This window comes from Loxodonta africana, chromosome 4 (assembly GCF_030014295.1).
Source record: "Loxodonta africana isolate mLoxAfr1 chromosome 4, mLoxAfr1.hap2, whole genome shotgun sequence".
Classification (NCBI taxonomy): Eukaryota; Metazoa; Chordata; class Mammalia; order Proboscidea; family Elephantidae; genus Loxodonta; species Loxodonta africana.
In genome coordinates this window covers 58731484-58756076 of record NC_087345.1, presented here as the reverse complement: position 1 = coordinate 58756076, position 24593 = coordinate 58731484, and the positions used below count along the sequence as shown (strand labels likewise).

Here is a 24593-nt window from a genome sequence, read left to right as displayed (position 1 = left end):
TCAAGTCTATTCAGACTCATAGAGACTCCACAGGACAGAGTAGAACTGTCCCTCAGGATTTCCAAGGAGCAGCCGGTGGATTCGAACTGCTGACCTTTTGGTTAGCAGCTGAACTCTTAACCACTGCACCTCTAGGGCTCCCTTCCAAAGATACCAGATCCCAAATGTGGAGTATCTCCTAGCCTGAAAGGCTTCCTTACTGAGGCCCCAGGTATTATGCAGCAGAGAAAAGCCATCCCCAATATGCCTTGTCCAAATTTCTGATCAGAGAAACCATGAGGATCATAACACAGCTGTTTTTAAGCCTGCAAGTTTTAGAGTAATTTGTTATGCAGAAATAGGAACTAATAAAACTTTAGTGTAAAAAACTTTAGTGTACATATCGCAAACTCAGTTGATTCATGATTTTTGGTATTGTATAAAACGTTTTAATTTACTGAGAAATTTCTATCCAAACACTTCTTAAAACTCATATCCTATATAATACTAACAGTTTTATTAACTAAAATTAAAAGCAAAGAATGGTAACTTTGTGTTGATTTGAATTCTAAGGCTGCTGTCTTTTAAGCTATCCCAAGTTTTTCACTCAGCCTTGACCTCATTCCTTATATCCCTGATCTTGTATGAGCTCTGTGTTCCTATTTAGTCCTTAATCAGGAACTAAATAGTGCTCTTTGTTCAATATTTATAGTACGACAAACAAAAACCAAACTTACTGCCGTCAAGTCAATTTCGACTCATAGTGACCCTATAGGACAGAGAAGAACTACCCCACAGGGTTTCCAAGGAGTGGCTGGTGGATTCAAACTGCTGACTTTTTGGTTACCAGCTGAGCTCTTAACCACTACACCACCAGGGCTCCTCATTTATAGCATAGCTCCCCTTTAATTAGGTGACATCTTCTATCAGTCTCTACTAACCTTTAGTTTGAATTCAAGTATTGCACTGTATCCAGTTTTCTGACATGAAATACTGACTGTACCCCCAAGCTCCAGTGTCATTGTGCCATAGAGGATTCCTAAAGGGGGGGAAAAAAATGACAAAGGCTGAAGAGAGAGGGACACTAGCTAATAATAATCAGAGCTTTGTAATATAATTTCCTTCTAGAAGTCTGTAACTCAAGGGTGTTCTGTCCCACCCAATAAAAATCGTTAACATAGACATAAAGTTCATTCTACAGGATGTAGTGGATATAAATCAAACAAACAGCTCCCAAAATAGATTTTGTGGTTAAATGCTGGAGAAATCCTGGGTTTAACAAAATTAAACAGGTGTTGTGTGTGTGTATATGCACGTGAGCATGCACGCACATCACTGGATGAAGCTGTTAAGGCAACCTTTAATATGCAAAGGAACAGTGTTAATTTCCAAGACAGGAACAAAGTATGCAATGTTTCCCATACTTATTTGGCTACTGAACTCTTTATTTGTAAGTTTGTGGGACTAGTGATTTAGGGAATACACCTAGGAAAAATATAGTCATAAGGGTGGAGAACCTGATAAAAATCATAATTATTTCCAACTCTCATTTACAAACGGTCATCTTTTTTTTTTTTTTCCCTGCAGTAGAAATGTTGCTACGAAAACATTCTCCCCTACTGCTAGTTGGATATGCCATGGGTGTCTACACTGCAAATCTATTTATTTATTTCAAATGATAAAAAATTTAATCATATATATTCTCACAAATTTGAACCACAATTTCAGGTATTTTGCTTAATGGCTATTTCAAGAACCACACATGAAGCTCCAAGAATTATGCAGCCTGAAGCTACAAGCTGGCCACTCCTGTACCTGGTAGTAGGTATCTAAATGGTATAGTGAATGGAAGTCAGAAAGCCTAGAGTTTAATCTCAGCCTTCTTACTAACTAGCTGAGTTGGTCTTGATAAGATTCTTAACCCTCTCCATTTTCTCAATTGTGAAATGAGGACGTACTATATAATTTTTATGTTTTCATGAATCACTTCTTAAAATAGAGGATTATAACCCAAAAAAATTATTTTCATGAAATTACATGGAAAGAGGGAACTGATAATGACCAAGCTGAGTGTTTAGGCTGATGCAGTACAGTATAGTTGTTAAAAGCGCAGACTGCAAAAGTAGACTGCCTGAGTTCAGATCTTGACTCCACGACATCCTAGCTGTGTGATGTTGTGCTAATTAGTTAACCTCTCTGTGCCCCATTTTCTTCATCTATAAAATGGGGACAAGAGTATTGCCAACTTTATAGGGCTGCTGGAACTATTAAATAAGTTTATAAATGTGAGATACACAAAATAGTTGGGTACCTGCCCTGTAGTAAATGATAGTGTTTAATATTCTCATCTGTATTCTAAATAACAGGGTAAATGCATTCTTCATTAACTTAAGAAATCGTCAACTGATGATAATAAAAAAAAAAATTAAAAGGCCCTGAAAAACAAAAAGCAGTAAATTAAAATTTCAAAAGGGATGGTACCACAAGATGAAAATCACCTTTAAACCAAAACCAAACCTGTTGCCGATGAGTTGATTCCAACTCATAGCAACCCTACAGGACAAAACAGAACTGCCCCATAGGATTTTTCAGAAGCGGCTGGTGAATTTGAACTGCCGACCTTTTGGCTAGCAGCTGAACGCTTAACCACTGTGCCACCGGGGAGATTCTGAAATAATGGGCAATTTCAGCAAATTTCAAACCCTGCACATTAAGCAAATAGAAAGAAATTTCAACATTGTCAACCAGTCTCTTCAGGCTGAAGTATATATCACAAAAAGTCTACTACAGGTGAACTAATTCAACAAAGAAAAATTCAGCAGATGGTAGCAATAATCTTAAGTGTTTATAAACTAAGGATACTTTCAAACAAAATATAAAGCAAAATCCATCAATCTTGAAGAACAGCAATTCATGACTCTATAAAGTATACTTAAAAAGGTTTAAGAAACATTTAACTCAAATATGGAAAATATTTACCTTTACAGTGAGCATATGGCATTGTCATTACATAATCTTCACCTCTGTTCAGGAAAGTTAACCGTGCTTCTCCCTCTAGTATTGCAGATAATGAGTTTCCTGAAATGAGTATCACTTATTACTTTTCACAAATTGAACCAGTTCAAAACAAAAAATACACACATATATATTCAGAACACCTACCATTTACAGTAGAATGTCTTAAAAATGTCTCAATCTCTATGTGCCCCAAAATGTCTGCATTATTATGTATCTAAAACACATTTCATCTGTATTCCTGTTCTTACAAAATGAGTACTTTTAAAAAGTTAGTTATATGCTTATTCCATTTTATATGAGACTCTTAAGAAAAATCTTAAACACGTAGACTAATAAAACACTAACTATACAGCTTAATTTGCCTATTTTGAATAAAAACTCTATTTCTTATCTGTAACTTACATTACTTAGTTAAGTCCTAAGCATCACTTATTTTTGAAATAAAAAAAATGTGCATACCTCCTCAAAATGCAATCAATAATAAAATTTCATGGTATTTTCTTCTAATCTTTTCCTCCTATGTACTTTTCTCCATTCCAAGTTTTATTGAAATATGATTTACATACAATAAAAGTGACAGTTTGATAGTTAAGTGTGCAGTTTGATAGTTTTGCAATTGTATACAGCTGTATAACCACTACCAAAATCAAGGTATACAACTTTGCATCACCCCAAAAGGTTGCCCTGTGTGAGTCTTTTCCTCCAGCCCCGGGAAACAACTGGTATGGTTTCCATCTGGTTTTGCCTATCATTTTGTATAGTTTATTGTGTTTGACTTTTGTCATATAGCATATTTTTGAGATTCACCGGCACTGTTGTGTGCACCAATTTTCCATTCCTTTTTATTGCTGAGTAGTATTTCCATAATGTGGAAATAACACAAGTTATCAGTTCACCAGTTGATGGCCATTTAGGTTGTGTTCAGTCTTAGGCTATTACGGACAACGTCGCTATGAACATTCAGCTACGAAAATCTTTGTGTGGACATATATTTTCATTTTTCATGAGTAAAATACCTAGAAGTAGAATTTCTGGCTTAGAGTAAATATGTTTAACCTCGAAAAACAGCCTGCCAGTTTCTAATAAAGTTGTTATACGATTTTCTAGTCCTACTAGTAATATGTAAGAATTCCAATTGCTCCACATCCTCATGAACACTTTGTATTGCTAGACTTTGACATTTTAGTCGTTTTAATTGATGTATAATGATGTTTCATTGTGGCTTTAATTTACATTTGCCTAATGGGTAAGGAGATTGAGTATATTTTCATGTGCTTTTTTGCAATCCATATAGCTTCTTTGTTGAAGTGTGAAGAATTTCTCCAAAAGATTTTGATTGGCATTGCACTGAATCTATAAATTGGTTTGGGGAGATTTGCTATTTTAACAAATTGGATAGTCCACTATATGAACATAGTATATCTCTTCTTATAATTAGGTCTTAAATTTTCCTCAAAAATATTATGTAGTTTTCAGTTGCACAGGTCTTAAACATATCTTTCATTAAATTTATTCCTAAGTATTTGATACCATAATTTTTAAATTTCATTTTTCAAGTGTTTGTTTCTAGTTTATATATGTAGAAACAGCACTGATTTTTGTATTATGACCATGTATCCGGTGACCTTATAAATACACTTATTAGTTGTAGTAGCTTTTTCGTATGTTCAAGGTTTTCTATATTCAAGGATCATGTAAATAGATGGTTTAACTTCATCCTATCCAATTTGAACGCTTTTTATTTCTTTAACGCTTTTTATTTCGTATCGCATAGTAGTAGTGAAAAGGAACATCCTTGCCTTGTTTCTGATCTTAGGTTGAAGTTATTCAATTTTCATCTTAAAGTATCAAGTTGGCTATATATTTTTTGTAGATGGCTTTACTCCAGCCCTAGCTTTTTTTTTTTTTTTTTAGTGATGAATGGCTATTGAATCTTATGAAATACTTTTCCTGCATCTACTGAAATAGTATTTTTCCTCCTTTACTAGATTACTATGGTGGCTCACACTGATTACTAGATGTTGAACCAATCTTGTATTCCTGAGGTAAACCCTACTTGATCATGATATATTACCCTTTTTATATACTGTTGGATTCATTACTAGTTTAAGGATTTTTGCATGTACATTCATGAGAGATACTGACTTATAATTTTCTTGTATTTGGCTTTGGGATCAGGATAATGTTGGCCTCATAAAATGAGTTGAGAAGTATTTCCTCCTATTTTCTGTAAGACGTTGTGTAAAATTGGTATTATTTCTTCTTTAAATGTTTAGAGGAACTCACTGCTGGATACAACTGGGCCTGGAGTATATTTGTAGGAAGACTTTTTAATTACTAATTCAATTTCCTTAATTTTATATTTCTTTTTGGGTCAGTCTTGATCATTTGTATCTTTTGAGAAAGTTGGCTATTTCTTCTAAGGTGTCAAATTTATTGGCATAAAATTGTTCATAATATTCTCTTATTATCCTTTTAATATCTGTAGGATCAGTAGTGATGTCCCCTCATTTATTCCTGAAATTGGCAATTGTATCCTTTTCTTGATCAGTCTAACTAGACATTTATTAATTTCATTGATCATTTCAAAGGATCAACTCTGGCATTCCCTGATTTTCTGTATTGTCTGACACTCTCTATGTTGATTTCTGCTTTTCATTTCCTTTCTTCTACTTGAGTTTAATTAGCCCCTTTTCCTAAATTACAAAGGTGAAAACTTAGGTCACCAATTTAGACTTTTCTTCTTTTCTAAGTTAACATTTACAATTACGAATTTCCCTCTAAGCACTGCTTTAGTTGCTTCCCCCAAATCTTGACATGTTGTGTTTTCATTATCATTAGGTTTAAAGTACTTCCTAATTTTTCTTGTGATTTCTTCTTTGGCCTATGGATTATTTATAAGTGTGTAACTTAATTTCCAAATGTTTACGGCTATCCTAGCTATTTTACTATTTATTTCTAATTCTATTTCATTGTAGTTGCAGAGCATTCTCTGTATAATTTCGATATTTTAAAATTTATTCAGATGTGTTATACGGCTATGCATATAATCTATCCTGTGAGGACACCACACATATTTGAAGAATCACGAAAATTGTGAAACTGTTGACTGTAGTGTTTTAAAATAGAAATTAGGTTAAGGTGGTTGATGGTAATCTTCAGATCTTCTGAACGTCTTTACTGATACAGTAAAACCTGCAAAAGCTGAAATCTGTGTAAGATGGAAACCTGTCAGAGAAGGAAAACTATTTTCCACTAAAACAAGCGACAGGAAAGTGGTAAGACTGCACCCTGTCAAAGGCAGAAAACTTGCGAGACTCAGGTAAACACAGCAGTCCTGTTGAGGTCTGGCTCTCAAAGGTTTCACTGTATTTTGTCTGGACGTCCTACTATTTGCTGGAAAGGGTTTTAACTCTAACTACCTTAATAGAATTATGAATTTCTTCCCTTAATTCTGTCATTCTTTGCTTCAAATATATGGAAGCTCTGTGATTAAGTGCAAACACATTTATTATTATGTATAAATTTATGCCTTTTACTTTATCTGGGAAATTTCTGGCCATTAGTTTTTAATTACTTTTTTGATTCCATTTTCTCTCTCTTATTGGAGCTCCAATTACACACATTAAATCATGGGATATAACAGACTCTTGAGGCTCTATTCATTTTTTAAAATAATTTTCTCTTGTATGGACAATGGACAATTTCTATTGATCTATTTTCAAATCCACTTACCCTTTCCTCTGACATCTCCATTCTGTTACAAAGTTCTGTGCATTTTTAATTTCAAACATTGCATTTTTCAGTTTACCAATTTACATTTGGTACTTCTTTTTTTAACCCAATGGCTGTCCTTTGATTATTATTTTTTTCAATTTAAAAGTCTCTTGGATTTATTATTATATCTTATTCATTTTTTTTGTACTTTAGATGAAGGTTTACAGAACAAACTACCATCTCATTAAACAGGTAGTACACACAGTGTTTTATGACACTGGTTAGCAGCCCCACAACATGTCAACACTCTCCCTTCTCCACCTTGGGTTCCCTATTACCAGTTTCCTGTCCCCTCCTGCCCTCTAGTCCTTGCCCCTGGGCTAGTGTGCCCCTTTAGTCTCGTTTTGTTTTATGGGCCTGTCTAATCTTAGGATGAAGGGTGAACCTCAAGAGTGACTTCATTACTGCGCTAAAGGGGTGTCTGGGGGCCATACTCTTGGGGTTTCTCCTGTCTCTGTCAGGCCAGTAAGTCTGGTCTTTTTTTGTGAGATAGAATTTTGTTCCACACTTTTCTCCAGCTCTGTCTGGGACGTACCATTGTGATCCCTGTCAGAGCAGTCAGTGGTGGTAGTCGGGCAGAGTCTGGTGGAGGCCATGGTAGGTGTGGTCCATTAGTCCTCTGGACTAATCTTTCCCTTGATCTTTAGTTTTCTTCATTCTCCCTTGCTCCCAAAGGGGTGAGGCCAGTGCAGTATCCTAGATGGCAGCTCACAGGCTTTTAAGACCCCAGATGCTATTCACCAAAATAGAATGTAGAATATTTTCTTTATAAACTATGTTATGCCAATTGAGCTAGATGTTCCCAGAGACCATGATCCCCACAGCCCTCAGCCCAGTAATTTGGTCCCTCAGGGAGTTTGGATCTGTCTATGGACCTTACATGACTTTGCCTTGTACGAGTTGTGCTGGCTTTCCCAGTATTGTGTACTGTCTTCAACAGAGTTATCACTTATCTATTGTCTATTTAGTGTTTTTCCATCCCCACCTCTCCCCTCACCTCATAACCATCAAAGATTGTTTCTTTTTGTGTGTAAACCTTTTCATGAGTTTTTATAGTACTGGTCTCATACAACATCTTTTTGCTACTGTGAACAATGCCGCAATGAACATGAGTGTGCATGTAACTATTTGTGTGACAGCTCTTATTTCTCTAGGATATATTCCTAGGAGTGGGGTTGCTGGATCATATGGTATTTCTATTTTTAGCTTTCTAATAAAGTGCCATATTGTTTTCCAAAATGGCCATACAATTTGGCATTCCCACCAGCAGTGCATAAGAGTTCTAGTCTCCCCACAGCCTCTCCAACATTTATTTTATGTTTTTTTTTTTTTTTTTTTTTTGATTTGTGCCAGTAATGGGGAGAGATGGTATCTCACTGTCGTTTCATTTGCACTTCTCTATTTTTTTTAATGGCTAGAGATTGTGACCATTTCTTCATATTTATCAGCCACCTGGAAGTCTTCTTTGGTGACTGTCTGTTAATTTCCTTTGCCCATTTTTTAATTGGATTTTGTTGTAGATTTTAGGAATAACCTTTGTGGGATTTGTCACAGCCAAAATTTTTTCCCAGTCTGTAGGTTCTCTTTTTACTCTTTTGGTGAAGTCTTCTGATAAGCATAACTGTTTAATTTTTAGAAGATCCCAGTTATCTAGCTTATCTTCTGGAGTTTGTGTGTTGTTAGTTATGGCTTGTACCCTGTTAATGCCATGTATTAGGGCCTCTAGAGTTGATCCTATTTTTTTCTTCTGTGATCTTTAGTTTTTGGTTTTATATTTAGGTCTTACATCCATTTAGAATTCGTTTTTGTGTACAGTGTGACGTATGGGTCCTGTTTCATTATTTTGCAGATGGACATCCAGTTTTGCCAGCACCATTTGTTAAAAAGACTGTCTTTTCCCCATTTCATGGACTTCAGGCCCTTGTTGAAGATCGGGTGACCACAGGTGGGTGGATTTACGTCTGGGTTTTCAATTCTGTTTCATTAGTCAATATATCTGTCGTTTTACCACTACCACGCTGTTTTGACTACTGTAGCTGTATAGTAGGTTCTGAGGTCAGGTAGTGTGAGTACTCCTACTTTATTCTTCTTCAGTAGTGCTTTTGTGTGTCAACTAAGGTGATCATGCCATTCTTTTATTTATGTGGTAGATTACATTGATGGATTTTCTAATGTTGAACCATCCTTGCATACCTGGTATGAATCCTACTTGGTCATGGTACGTAATTTTTTTGATATGATGCTGAATTCCACTGGTTAGAATTTTGCTGAGAATTTTTGCATCTATATTCATGAGCGATATTGGTCTGTAGTTTTATTTTTTGTGGTGTCTTTGCTGGGTTTTGGTATCAGGGTTATGCTAGCTTCACAGAATGAATTTAGAAATATCCCTTCCTTTTTTATGTTCTGAAATAGTTTGAGTAGTACTGGTGTAAGCTCTTCTCTGAATAGTTGGTAGAATTTTCCAGTGAAGCCATCAGGGACAGGGCTTTTTGTAGTTAAGTTTTTTTTTTATATATAACCTTTTCAATATGTTCTCTTGTTACGGGTCTGTTCAGGTTTTCAACATCATTTTGTGTTAGTTTGGGAAGGAAGTGTGTTTATAGAAATATGTCCATTTCCTCTGGATTTTCAAATTTGCTGGAGTAAAATTTTTCATAATACCCTCTTACGATCCTTTTTATTTCAGTTGGGTCTGTTGCAATGTCTCCCATTTCATTTTTTATTTGGGTTATTTGCATCCTGTCCTGTTTTTGTCAGTTTGGTCAGTGGTTTGTTGATCCTTTCAAAAAGCCAACTTTTGGCTTTGCTGATTCTTTCTATTGTTTTTCTATTTATTTCTGCCCTGATCTTTATTATTTTCTTACTTTTGGTGGCTGTGAGCTTCTTTTGCTGTTCTCTATTTGTTCGAGTTGTGTAGCTAATGTTTTGATTTTGTCCCTTCCTTCTATTATGGTATGTGCATCTATTGCTATAAACTGACCTCTGAGCACTACTTTTGCTGTGACCCAAAGGTTTTGGTATGATTTGTTTTCATTCTCATTTGATTCTAGGAATTTTTTTTTTCTGTTTTTTATTTCTTCCATTACTCAGTGGTTTTAAGCAGGGTGTTACTCAGTTTCCATGTAACTGATTTTTTTTCCCTTGCTCTTCCTGTTGTTAATTTCTACTTTGATGGCATTGTGATCAAAAAAGATACTTTGTTTATCTCAATGTTTTGGATTTTGTTGAGGGTTGCTCTGTGGCCTAAGATGTGGTCTGTTCTGGAGAATGTCCCATGTGGGTTGGAAAAGAATGTGTACTTTGCAGCTGTTGGGTGGGGTGTTCTATATGTCTATGAGTTCAAGTTGGCTGATTGTGGCCTCTAGATCTTCTGTATCTTTGTTGAGTTTCTTTCCAGGTATTCTGTCCTTTACTGAGAGTGGCGTGTTGTAATTCTCTCAGTGTTATCGTGGAGCTGTCAATTCTTCTTCAGTGCTGTCAGAGTTTGTTTTTGCCCTGTCATTGGGTGTGTAGATATTTATTATGATTATGTCCTCATGATGGATCATCCCTTTAATCATTATATAATGCCTTTGTTTTTTATGGTGGACTTTGTTTTCAAGTCTATTTTATTTGAGTTTAGTATTGCTACTCCTGCCTTTTGGTAGCTGTTTGCTTCTTTTTTTCCATCCTTCGATTTTCAATAAATTTATGTCTTTGCTTCTAAGGTGTCTCTCTTATAGACAGCATATTGATGGGTCTTGTTTTTTTAATCCATTCTGTCACTCTCTGTCTCTTTATGGGTGCATTTAGGCCATTTACATTCAGTGTAATTATTGACAGGTGTGACAGGTGTGAGTTCACTGCATTCATTTTGTAGTGCTTTTTTTGTGATGCAGACATTTTCTTTGTTCCTTTTGCTCTCCTGCATTGAATTCCTTTTGTCTGTGGATTTTTTTTTCCAAATCTTTTGTTTTTGTAGATTTTGTGTTTACTGAAACTTTAATGAGTTTCTTCTTTATTTTGATGAGTAGGTTTGTTATCTTTCTTTGTGGTGACCTTGAAATTTACCCTTACCTTCCTAAGTTTGACCCAGTCTATCATTACTTGGTATCGCCTTGCCTTCCTCTCCATCAGAAAGTTCTATATCTACACCATTTATTCCTGCTTTTATTGTTCTGACTTTGTTGTCATTTACAGACTAATCTCTCTGGCTCCCTGTTGTAAATCTTTTGGTTTTGAATAGTCCTTGAGAGTTCATTTCCTAGGTCAGTATCAGGTTGGTGCGATCCTGCATCAGGCTGTTGTCTGATGTTGTTTGTTCTCACACTGAAGGACTCCCTTTAATAATTCTTGTAAATTTGGTTTTTACATATTCTCTTCATTTCTGTTTATCTGGAAATGTCCTAACTTCACCCTCATATTTGAATGAGAGTTATGCAGGATATATTATTCTTGGTTGGCAATTTTTTTCTTTCAAGATTTTATATATGTTATCCCATTGCCTTCTTGCCTGCATGGTTTCTGCCAAGTAATCAGAGCTTTGTCTTATTGTCTCCCCTCTGTATGTGACTTTTCGTTTTTCTAGAGCTGCTCTTAGGATTCTTTGCCTTTGGTTTTAGTGAGCGTGATTATGACAAGCCTTGGTGATTTTCTTTTGGGGTCTATCCTATATGGGATTCGTTGAGTTTCTTGGATTGCTAGCTTTTCATGTTTCATGATATTAGGGAAGTTTTCTGTCAGCAATTGTTCAATGATCCTCTCTGTGTTTTCCGTTTTTTTCCCCGCTGTTCTGGAACTCCGATCACTTGCATATTTTTGCTTTTCATTGTATCCCGCATCATTCTCAGGGCTTCTTCATTTTTCTTTGATCTTTTTTCTGATTTTTCCTCAATGTGGCTTCCAAGTATTTGTATTCAATTTCACTGATCCTGTCTTCCATTGTTTCAAATCTGCTCCTCTGACCCTCTACGACACTGTCCATTTCTGAAATCTTGTTGTTTATCTTTTAGATTTCTAGTTGCTGTTTTTGTATGATTTCTAGTTGTGAATTTATTTTGACATTTTCCTGTATTATTTTAAGTTCTTCCATTGTTTTGTCTGTCTCTCCCATGAATTTGTCTATTTTTCCCTCATTTTCGTCTGCTTTTTGCTTCAGCTCTTGGACAGCTCTGAATATTAGAGATGTGAATTCCTTATCTGGTAGTTCCAGTGCCTTTTCTCCTACTGGGAAGTTATCTGGTGTAGAATTTTGTATGCCTACTGGAACCATTCTGTCCTGCTTTTTTAATGTGTGTTGATATTGTCTGCTATCTTTGGGACATTCAGTAGTTATTTTCTTCATTTATTGATTGTAGATTTGCTTGTTTCATCCTGCTTTCTTGTTTTATTTGGCTACGTCTCAGCAGGTCAGCTGTGCTTTCTTTGCTGTTTGATCATGTGTGAGCATTATACTTTTTACCTCCTTGCCCAATGGACAGGCCAGTCACTTAGCTATGGTGCAGCTGGGCAGGTCCAGCTGAAGGGGAGGGGCTGGGATGGGTTGTTCATGACACGTGCTGGAGTCAACAGGGCAGGCTAGGGGTCAGTGCAGAACAGGTTCTGGAAGGCGGTGCCCATGCTGCTTGGGGATGCGATGTTCAGCACATGGTGCAGGTGGGTGGGGGGGGGAGGCTGTGATGCATGGAGCTAAGTGGGAAAGAAGAGAGAGGAGAGAAACAGGAGCCTAAACAAATAAATAAATAAAGTGCTGAGGGAGCCTGCTGTTGGGAGTGGAGAGACAAGAGACCAAGAAATGAAGAAAAACAAAAAGGAAAAGAGAAATAAATAAATAAATAAAAACTAAAAAAAGAAAAAAATGCCTCCAGAGATCCCACTGGCAACCGCAAAAGTGCTCCCAGGCCTCGGGCACAGCCTGTCTAGAAGGGGTGGAGATGGCACAAAGTGCCAGGTATTCAGGAGACAGGAAAAGTAAGGAGGGATGAGAAACTGAGAAATGAAGAAAAACTAAAAGGAAAAAAGAAAGAAAAGAAAAAAGAAATGCCCCCAGTGATCCCACTGGCTACTGGGGAAGTGGCTCTCAGGCCTTACTGCACAGCCTGTTTAGAAGGGGTGGAGATGGCACGCAGCACCAGGTATTCAGGAGACAGGAAAAGAAGTTAATTAGAGAGAGATGAGAAATTGAAAAATAAAGAAAAAAAGAAAAGAAAAGAAATGCCCCCAAGGATCCCACTGGTGCAGCTGTACAAACCAGGTAAGTGGCTCCCATACCTTTCAGTACAGTCTAGCTAGAATGGGTAGAGATGGCACATTGCACCAGGTATTCAAGAGACAGGAAAAGAAGGTAAGTAGAGAGAGACAAGAAACTGAGAAATGAAGGTAAACAAAAAGGAAAAAAAAAAAACGAAAAGAAACAAAAAAAAGAAAAGGCCCCAGGGATCCCACCAACGTGGTGGCAGACTGGGGAAGCAGTTCCCGAGCCACGCAGTGCTTTGCAGCCTGTCAAGAAGTAAATATGGCATATGAAGCCAGGTGTTCGAGAGAAAGGAGGTGAGAGGCAGGGAAGAAACCAAAGGAAGCAAAAAAAAAGCAGTATCAGCAGCAAAGAAATAGCACTGAAGGTGCCGGCTGGTGTAGGCGGGGTGAATACAAGTGGCATGGAGCTGGTGCCTCCCAGCTGAGTGACCAGAGTCTGCTGGGAAGTGGCAGAAGCTGAGCAGGGGCAAGAAAGGTGGTGGGGTAGTATCTCAGTCACCTAGTACTGCTATAACAGAAATACCACAAACAGATGGCTTTAACAAAGAGAAATTTATTCTCTCACAGTCTAGTTCGCTACAAGTCCAAATTCAGGGTGCTAGCTTCAGGGGAAGGCTTTCTCTCTCTGTTGGCTCTGAAGGAAGGTCCTTGTCATCAGTCTTCCCCTGGTCTGGGAGCATCTCAGAACAGGAACCTCAGGTCCACAGGATGCACTCTGCTTCCAGTGCTGCTTTCTTAGTGGTATGAGCTTTCCATGTCTCCCCGACTGCTTCTCTTTTATATCTCAAAAGAGATTGGCTTAAGACACTGCTTAATCTTGTAGACCTCATGAACATAACTGCCACTAATCCATCTTATTACATCATGGTGACAGGATTTACAATGCATACAGAAATCACATTAGAAGGTAAAATGGTAGACAATCACGCAATCATGCAAGGGAATCATGATCTAGCCAAGTTGACAGACATTTTTGGGGGACACAATTCAACCCATGCAGGCGAGAAAGCATGTATTGCTGGTTACTGGGTGCTCTGTCTCCTGCTGGGAGCTCCATGAAGCTGCTTTCCCGTACTCCCTGTCTGCCAGTCTCTGACAGGAGTCCAAGATGGCTAATCTGTACTGTGTTAGCAGACAGGGGACCTCCACTCATATCTCTCTTTCCTCTCTGTTCTGTCAGTTTCTTATTCCACTCGGTGCTTGGTTGAGTTCCTTATCTCTTCATTTGATGCTTAGGTTTCTAGGATTGTCGTTCGTCTCTGTTTTACTTAGTTTTTTGGGGTCTTCGCTGTGGAGGGACAGCATTGTGCTTCTGTCTATAGCACCATGTTGGCTCTGCCCTCCCTCTATCTGATATTTCTTAACATTTCCATTTTTCTGCCAAGCACTCCTATTGTTTCTTTTATTTTAACCATTTTATCTTTTACTTAATTGAGGGTACTTGTAACAGCCACTTTCAAACCTTTGTGTGCTACTTCCAACACTAGATATCTTGGAGTTGGTCCCAACTGATGTTCTTTTCCCTTGAGAATACATTCCATTTTCCTGGGTCTTCGTAAGTTCAGTAATTTAATACTAAGTTGTGGTGACTCTAGCTTCTATAATTGTTCGCCAATTAGGGCTGTCCCTTTTGTTTTAGCAGGCAATTATTTGGCTGGACTTGAATTACAAAATTTGTTTTTTGGGAGTAGCAACTGTTCTGGACATATATTGTTCCAGGGTCATTCAGAGGTGGATAGGTAGAGTCTTTGGTTCTTTCCCTTCTGAGATTCCTGCTCTCTTGCCAGTAGCCACAGTTTCTCCAAATTTAATCTTTTGGTCGCCCAGGCCAGAGGGACTGCAGTGTTTTCACTGATGTATCATGCTAATTGTACCTGGTCCCAGGCTAAAAGTTGTGAAAATGTGATAGACTTTGTATAATTCCTCTCCTGTGAGCATGGATTCCTCACCACAACGTGTCTACAATTGTACTCTTAACAGTGTCTTCATGTAATTGCTTCTTGTATTAAGCCGAGATGTACAGGGAGGAGGGCTGGGTCTAGTAGGCCATTAATCTGGCATTATTGTCCATATACATTTTTAACACAGTTAAACTACATGTCTTTTGAATCCCACTTCATATATTTATCAGTATATCATAAAATCATTTCTTTTATTCATAAGCATAGTATATCTTAAAATAAGTAGATTTTTCCTTTATTTGAAAGAGAATATTTGTAACTTTTCTTCCTATACATATGTGTAAAGATTTTTAAAAGCACAGTTGAGACTTAACTGCATATACGATTCGTATTCTTGTTTTCACTCAATATAATATTTTAGTGTGCATTAGAATCACCTGAAGAAACTGTAAAAATGCATATTCCGAAGCCCAGTAATTTTGATTTGATAAGTTAGGAATGGAATACAGGATTTCAAAATTTTAACTAATACTTTAAGTGATTCTGAAATTGATGGTTCATGTATACTACTTGAGAAACATAAGAAGTTCTTCCAAATAATAAATTTTTCAACCCATAAAGAAATGGTTAAGCTATAATCTTACTTCACTCCATACACACTATATACATAGAAATAAATTCCAAATTAGAAAGTAACATAAATAAAAAGTATGAGAATGTGTAAGTCAATTACTATATAAAGTGAGAAAGGGTTTCTAACCATGACCCTAAAAACAAAAACCATAAAAGGAAAAGCTGATAGTTAGCTATATCAAAATGTCAAGAAAGAGATAACTTTTTTAAAAGAATATACTCTGGCCAGATGCATTTAATTTAAACTCAAGAAAATGAACTAATTTCAAGAACAATAATCAACTATCAAAACTGACCTAACAAGAAGTTTCTATACGAGCAAACCAATAACCAAAGAAGAAATGAGGAAGTTATCAAAACAGTGCCCCCGCAAAGGCTGAATTTAGCATTCTTTCAAATCATAAAGGAACAGGTGGCTGTGACACACATAAACTGTACTATAACAGAGAAAAAACAAGACCAACTGCTCATCATCCCAGAAGTGAGCTGTAGCCAGTACTCAATAAAAAATGTCTTGTAGGGGTAGAAAATACACTCACAAAAGCCATTTACATTATAGTCTGGGAAGGAATAATCCAAATGAGAAGTAGACGTGAGCTTGAGAAGAAAACAAGCAATCACTCTCCAAAACAAACAAAACGCAAGAACAAAAACAAAGCAAAACAAACATCAAGGGAAATAAAGGACATCTTGAAGAAATGTTCCTGGATCAAAAACTTTTTGTTAGATTTCCCTGTCACAGACTTGTCTATGGTATCTCCCAACCCCCTAAAGTAATCAGAACATGGATTTCTGTTTATATATTTTATTTTTCCTATTTTACAGTTGTTTTTTCCTCCAAGGTTTAAAATTCCTTAGTTGAAATTTAATTATTCAATTTTTCTCCACTTAAAAATTTAAAAAGTTGCCACAGTTTTTGTTGTATTAAAGTTTCCTACTGTAACCATATTTGCCTATTTTCCCTTGTACTTACAAAAGTTTTTATCATATACTTTGGTCCAAAGTTAAATGTCATTACTGATTGACCACTGAGGTATTCTAATTGTATTTGGATTCTCTCTCTCTATTCAAAGACTAAAATAGAAAGACTGACCCCTGAGGCTCACTGAGACAGAAGAAAAAAACTTGGTAGGCCCAAAGGAAAAAGAAAGACATTATGCTCTAAAAGGGCTACAGTGAATAATCCTTATTCTGTCTTTGACAGGTGATGTTTGTGATGAATTTACACATATGTGATGAAATATGGAATAATCATATCTCTATGAATGGGCAAAAAACACTGCAAGAGAAAGGCCATTATCCAAGTAAATATAGTACTTAAAATGAAATATAAATTCCCTTCTGAAAACAGCCTGAGACACTGTCTAAGTAAAAACTTACCAGAAAGTACCACCTCTCAGTAAAAGGTATGGGTTGGAACAGGGTGAAACTCACCATAGAATTTGGACTTAGCCAGAATACTACCACTAAGGCAAAATCCATCCTTTCGGTTACTAACATAAAAGGCAGATATTGGTGGATGATGGGACACCTATTAAACACAGGGGGAAAAAAAGTAAGATAAGCATATTATTGTGCTATTATCAAAAGCTGAATTCTCTAAAGTATACTCTAATAATGAGTAATAAATGATATATGGTTAAGTAGTAAAATTAAACATTGATGTTGTAGTAAACAGCCTCCAAGATATCCCCCAAGAAAATCCACTGTTGTGTACCACTGTATCAAGGTTGGTTTGTGTTGTGCAGAAGTAATGGTACATCGCATCTGATATTAGATCATAAAAGACATTGTGGCTTCCATCTTAGTGTCTGTCTCTCTCAGATCACTAGCTCTGGGAAACCAGCTTCCATATCGTGAGCAACCCTATGAAGAGGCTCATGTGGTGAGGAACTCAGCCCTCTTGTCAACAGCCATGTGAGTGAGCTTGGAAGTGAATCTTCCAGCCCACTTAAGCCTTCAGATGATTGAAAAGCTGGCTGACATCTTGACACAATCCCACAAGAGAGAGAATCACTCAGCTAAGCATCTCCCAGAAGCTCACTGTATGAGATAATGTAATATTTGCATTTTAAGCTAATAAGTTTTGGTGATAGTTTGTTACTCAGCAATAGGTAATGAATACAATGGTTATTCTTCATATTGATTACTGAACAGGCTGCAGAAAACTAACAGAAGCTGTGAAAAACATGTTATTTTAATAATATAATATCTTCATATATATTTACACCTTATGTTTTCTGAAATGGAGGCAAAATGAAAATGAAACTCTTCTCGAGCTTTTTAATTTTGTGAAGAATTACTATGAACCAAAACACAAGGTAGTATAATCATTAATTTTTAAAACATTAATACAGATTAGCAGATTCAACCTGAAAGTGTATCAAAATCCCTAGGGGAAGGAAAAGATTTTTAAATGACACATGGTGTTCTCATCTTCCTTACAGTTATGGTAAGGATTATTACATTAAGGAACCACTGTTACTGAGATAGAATGTCATATTCCTCAGGTTTCTGTGCATGGGACAAAGGTTGGGAACCATAGATACACATGTACATAAATTTAAACAAACAAACAAAAAAATTAAAAACCAAGAAATATTTTCTGACTGCCTACTATGTGTGCGACAAAAAGAGAGGTGCGGGACGTGGCATGTCTTCTAGGAGCTACCAACTCAGTCTGGGAAATAAATTTAAAAAGTTAAATGATACAAGTGCTAAAATAAAGTAACAGCTTAATGGATAATCAAAAAAAGACAACGCACACGTTTGAGATAGGACAGATCCCTAGGAGCTGCAGCCATCTGAATCAGGAAGGATGAGCAGGTGAGGGTTTATTTAGGTGAAGAATAGCTGTGAATAAATACTAGGGTGGGAAACTAAATTTAAAAATACTGAGCCAGGAATAGAGGGCTCAGAAAGGCATGTACCTTGAGATAAACTTGGAAAAAGTTATGGAAGACTTTAAATGCCAGACAAACAGGTCTAAATTTGATTTTAGAACTGAGGAACCACTGGAGAATTTTGAATATGATCAAAAAGGTGTTTTAAAAATATGTTTGGGTAAACAAGAAAAAAGGCGGAAAAAATATAGCTTTATTTCCTGTGAAGAGATTCCATGACTGCAATAGTAATACTTATGAGTATAGTATTTCATAGTGCTCAGTACTAAAAGGTTAAATGCTTACCAAATATTCACTAATAAATACAGTTAATCAAGACTGAGTTCACTGAGCTAATGTTATCTATAAAAATATCCCAATAATTGCCAAATCAGTTTTGCTACAGCAACATGCATTTCTAATACCTGTTCAGCAATATAAAAAGTTTTGCTGTTTGTTCTGGGATGAATCCACAAACACCGGAAAATCTCACCAAGTATAGGATTATACGGTTTCTTTAGTCCCTAGTAAAAAAAAAATACAAGTTTCAAATTACAAAGATGAAGACTCAAAATAATTTAAACCAGCCAAAACGGGTTTAACTGTGTCACGTAGGAAGCATCCTTTACAAAATTTCACAATAGTGACGTGAAATAGAATTAAATGACTTCAACCAAAAACAGGTCTAAAATAATCAAACAGTTGGCAATTTTGCTAACTTGAAGAGGTACCTAAAGATAACAAAAAATGAGGAACATACACAAAGCTGTTGCTGTTGTTGTTAGGTGCTGCTGAGGAGATTCTGACTAATAGTGACCCTAGCACAACAGGACGAAAACATTGCCTGGTTCTGTGCTATCCTCACAATCCATGTTATGCTTGAGCCCACAGCTGCACCCACAGTGCCAATCCATCTCATTGAGGGTCTTCCTCTCAAGCATGCTGTCCTTCTGCAGGGCCTGGCCCCTCCTGATAACATGTCCAAAGTAAGTGAGACAAAGTCTTGCCATTCTCGCTTCTAAGGAGCATTCTCGCTGTACTTTATCCAAGCCAGATTTTTTGTTCTTCTGGCATTCCATGGTATATTCAATTTCTTTGTTAAGACCACAATTCAAAGGCATCAATTCTTCTTCAGCCTTCCTTATTCACTGTCCAGCTTTCACATGCGTATGAGGAAATTGAAAATGGCATGGGTTGGGTCAGGCAAATCTTAGTCTTCACACTGACATCGTCACTTTTTTAAAGAGGTCTTTTGTAGCAGATTTGCCCAATGCAATACGTTGTTTGATTTCTTGACTGCTGCCTCCTTGAGCGTTGTGTTTCCAAGTAAAATGAAATCCTTGGTAACATCAACATTTTGCATATTTTGGGAGAGAACATACAAAGCTAAAGAAAATAAGAACATTACCTTTGGCTTTTTATAGAATCCTGACAAATACCATTTCACTACTTTCTTCAAACGGAAATAAGGATTTTCTTCAAGAGCAGCCCTAGAAAACAAAACGTTAAACATAAAATATTACAAAATATATCATGAATATTCCTTTATATTTATGAAGCCAACAACTAGTATTTAAAAAAGATGACCCAAAAAACCATGTAAATCAATTTCCAAGAATCATTTTTCATAATCTGGTTTTTTTCTCCCCATTTTTCACATTATTTGACATACTACCCAGGTCTTTGCTAAAGCAGTTTTTTGGAAACTCTCCAAACCAAGCTGTCTCAACTGGGGTTCTGTAGAACCCTAGATGTTGCTAGTGGTTCCATGAGAAACGTGATTCGGGGGAAAAAAAACCCATATAGATTTTGAAATTTATGTACTGTGTGATGCCTAGCACTCGCAATGATTTACAGTGGCCAAGAAGCCCCATTTACAATTTTGTTAGAGGTGTTCAGCCCCATATGTCAGTGAAGAACCACGTTCACTTGGTTAAGTCCGTTTTCAGATGTTGATGCTAGTTAGAGGCTGATGGTAACTGCTGAGTGTACTGTATTACATGGAGGGGAGAACCGCAGGCTGACGTCAGCCTCTCCCGTGAAAACTACCTCCCTCGCCAAGTATACGATTATATAGTTTCTCAGTCTCTAGTAAAAAAACAAAGAAGTTTCAAATTACAAATATGGAACATTTAAAAATATTTACATCAATCAAACCTTCCATCTCCCATACATGCTACCAGTTGATCTTCCAGAATGAACGAACTCAACCAGTATAACAGATAATTCGGGCATAATTTTCATCTTACCAGAGAAATTTTCAGGAGCTGTGACTTAGCTTCCCCTTCTGCCATTTTGCTATTGTAAATTTTAGAAAACACTGTGTATGTTAGAAGTAACTCTATTGTGAAGTTTTCTTTTTTTTTTTGCAATTTAGTTGTTATTATGTCCTTATTTATGAAAAGGTTTTGTATTTCATAAGCGTGTTTCATGGTCCAATATGGTGATTTTTGAGGAAGAGGTATGAGATGAAGAGGCTAGGCCCAAATCTACTGACAACTGTCACAGTGTGAAGGATGCTGACTTTCCCAAACTGAAAGGCTGTACTTTTCTGAACTAACAACCCTCTACTTGTTTTCTTCCTATCTTTAAATTTTCTTCCTACGTAATCTTATTTTAAATTTTACATACACATAGTTCAAAAAACAACACAAAAAAGTATACCATGTCTCGGTATCACCCCATTTCTCCACACTGTTCCTACAGTTAACTTTGTCATCGTTGTTAGCTTCTTACTCTTTTCTAAATGATTTTCTTTAAACATAAGCGAGTATGTAGCCTTACCTACTTTTCTTTAAAAAAAAAAAAGTTTAACATCCTATACACACCATCACACATGTAATCCTGGAGGTCCCTCCATTTCAGTTTATAGAGTCCTTCCTCATGTGTGAATCGAGCACCATACTTTGTTCACCAGTCCACTACAGCCGTTTAAGTTATACCCAATTCTTTACTACCAAGAACCATGCTGCAACAATTTTACATATATGTCATTTTGTATATGAATAGTTATAGCTGTAGGATTCTCAGAAGTGAAATTACTGGATCAAAGAATGAATGCATCTATGATTTGGTAAATACTGCCAGGTCCCCTTCAAAGAAAGCCTCGTGCTATTCTGTACTGCTTATTAGCAGTGAACGAGAGTGCCTGCTGCCCAACACAGCCTTTGCAGCAGTGTCTGTTGCTAGAAAAGTGCAACTTTCAATTTGGGAAGATGCAAGATCTTATTGCAGTTCAGAGGAACTGATCTCATATTCTGACAGAAATAAATTTCTAGACAGACAAAAGAAAGAAGAGCTGAAGAAGACACCAGGCCGAGCTGGGGTATAAAAGCTTTAGGATTACTTGTCAATGTGATGAATGAACAAATGTATCCTACTGTAGCTTGTATCTACACTTTTCTTATTTTGAGTGAGGTTTACATTTATCAATTGTCCTTTGACTCGGCTTATTTTTTTTTTTTTGTAATGTTCATCAGTGCGACCAACAGAGAGAAGCTGAATACAGAAACTGGTGTAGATTCTAAAAAATCAGGTCACAGTACCAGGAATTCCTATTTTAGAAAACATGGTGCCATGACATACCACTGCCACTGGAATGAGGCAGCACGTGAGACTTGAAAAGTTATTATCTCTTACTGTTTCTCCAAGAAACTTTTGGGACAGAGGTGGACAGCTCCTCCCCCAACTCCTTTATGCTTGCATCTGTTAGAATTAGGTCTGGGATTAGCTGGTAGGAAGAAAAGTGAAGATGAGACTGGAGAGAGGAGAGTTATGTCAAGAGTCAGCAAGCAGGGGACATTCTGGTTGCGGGAAGCTGCACATAGTCCAAGCATGCAGAGATGATAAGTATAAAAAGAAACACAAACTCCAGGATGAAACTTGAATGAGGGCTTAGGCAGAGAAGAACAAATGAAACCAATTACCTCTTTCCATGTTAGGTCAGTGAATAGGTTAAGGCAGGCTGTGAAAGCAGTGTTGTTCATGAGGGGTAGAGTTCCTATCTTCCTCAAACTTGTGATCACTCAAGCCAATTTCATAAATGCAAACATTATAGTAAAGTATTAAGTATGTTTCTTATGCGTTTCAATTAAAGAAGCAGTAGAGAAGAGGGAGCAGTTATCACTAGCGCCTGATTTTGGCAAGGCATAATCATTGAAAATGGCACTTAAGAGAATCTCTGAAGTCAAAAAGTAACTTCTGTTTTAAATAAGAAGAAGCTACTTACTCAGACAAGAAATCTGCATGATAGTAGTAATCTGAAAGTTTATCCAGGAAAGAACGAGGCTCCAAAATAAATGTAGGCAGAACCACCCTGGACAGGTCCATGCCAGGACGGACTTGTTTCAACAATGTCCAGATAAGACTTTTGTTTTCTTCAGACACAGTTTCTGTTTGAGAAGCCTCACCTGCCTTTATCAAGTAACAAAAAATAATGAAATATTATTTATTTCAGACACAAAAATATGTAGATAAGACAACTAATGTTTAAAGTACGTATTTTCCACAGGACTATTCCAAGCATTCTTAAAGTACAGAAATAACCCATTAACTAATAAAGTCCATAGCTATGAAATTTAAGTAAAAAGGATAGTGCAAGAGACAAAGTGAATATGTATAAAAGATTCATTATAAAAAAACATTATGCTGTATTATTATATACTATACTTCTATGGACTAGTAATAAGCAAGTTGAAAACTCATGTTTCCTTGCAATTTACTTTGTACCTGGTTATGATATGAAGAGGTATCCTATTTTAACGGCAAACTTGAATAAAATGTAAACTTTATATTTAATAAAATATATTGGCATGTGTACAAGTACATATGCTTAGCTGTTCATAAATTCTAATAAAAGTATGCAAATTTTAAAATAAAATGGATAGCATATGAATATTGTCTTTTGAAAATTCCCCAGAATTAGAAAATCAAAATCTCTGAAAAGAACAGATTTTTACCTCTCCAAGCTCTTCATGGCTCTGTTCATAGTAGGCAGTCTCTTTTAAAGGCTCAACAGGCTCAGGTTCAATATATGAGTCATCCTGCCTTTCTGATGTATCTGTATCACTTTCTTCACTCTTCCCCATCACCTCATTGTCAGACTCATCATGCTCCTGATCATTTTCTTTATCAGATTTGTCAGAATACATATCTTGGTCCTTAAAATGCTGTCGTTCAATTTCACTATCATTTAATCTTAGGGGAAAGAAATCAGGATAAGGTTAAGAATATTTAATCCATAATTAAGAATGAAGGTAACTTTCCTGAGAATTTACTATGTGTGGGACACTAAGTGTTTTATACTGTTTAACTCATTCAATCCTTAACATAATCCTATAAGATATATAATATTATTATCCTAATTTTACAGATTAGTAAATGGAGGCAAAGAGAAGTTAAAATAAAAACCTGGGGAAATATTAAAAAATGACACACTGAACTCTTTGCTTCTCTACCATGTGGGGCTAAGATTTTCCAAAAGCAAAATTTTAGACTATCTCCTGCTAGATTTTTCTTTTAAATGGTTTCACAAACATCATTGCTTGAATCAGTCTCACTGTCACTTTTGGTCTAAAGAAAAAAATTCAAGCCAAGATCACCAGATTCTCATGTGAACTTAAATGAACTGTGACTTTCCACTTACAAAGGTCTCCAAAGTCACCCAAAATAAGTTCAAGAATAAGATGGAAAGTGTAAAAGGCAAAGAATTCTAGCATAGATCTGAAGTCAATTCCATCTAATAATTGACTGGTAGGTTTAATCTTGGGGCAAAAATTCAGGGAGGATCAAAACTGGAAATGTCAACTTAAAGAAATGGGCTGGTAGCCTAAAACTGACAATGACAAGTTCTGCTATATCTACTCTTAAATTACTTAAAGTGATTACGGTAAATAAATTTTTACAAAAGGAGAGCAAAACACAAAACCAAACAAAAAACAGAAACTGCACTTCCAGAATCAAATATTTTTCAGAAATTTCTTATTTGACGAAGTATCTGTGGGTTTCATTTAGCATAAAAGTCTTACAGGGATGAACATTCAAATACTTTACGAATGAATAATGGCTGCTATTACATAACTTGACATTTTAACAATGCCAAAAAAGGTAATACAGCAGAGAAGATGTCCATTTTGGTTCTTGTTTTCCAAAATCTTAATGTTTCCTT

The 24593-nt window shown here is 36.4% G+C and overlaps 1 protein-coding gene across 8 annotated transcripts in view; it reads right to left on the bottom strand.

Annotated features, from left to right (window-relative positions):
* OSBPL8 (oxysterol binding protein like 8) overlaps positions 1-24593 on the bottom strand; it is a 238497-nt gene that overhangs the window by 21040 nt on the left and 192864 nt on the right. For all 8 annotated transcript variants that reach the window (XM_023559101.2, XM_064283797.1, XM_064283798.1 and 5 more), the window contains 7 exons: positions 23386-23623; positions 22656-22840; positions 19836-19917; positions 18853-18951; positions 16980-17076; positions 2959-3057; positions 921-1018 (listed from right to left, as the gene is read on the bottom strand). In XM_023559101.2, coding sequence (XP_023414869.2) covers positions 921-1018; positions 2959-3057; positions 16980-17076; positions 18853-18951; positions 19836-19917; positions 22656-22840; positions 23386-23623 — 898 coding nt within the window. The remainder of the gene's footprint in view (positions 1-920; positions 1019-2958; positions 3058-16979; positions 17077-18852; positions 18952-19835; positions 19918-22655; positions 22841-23385; positions 23624-24593) is intronic.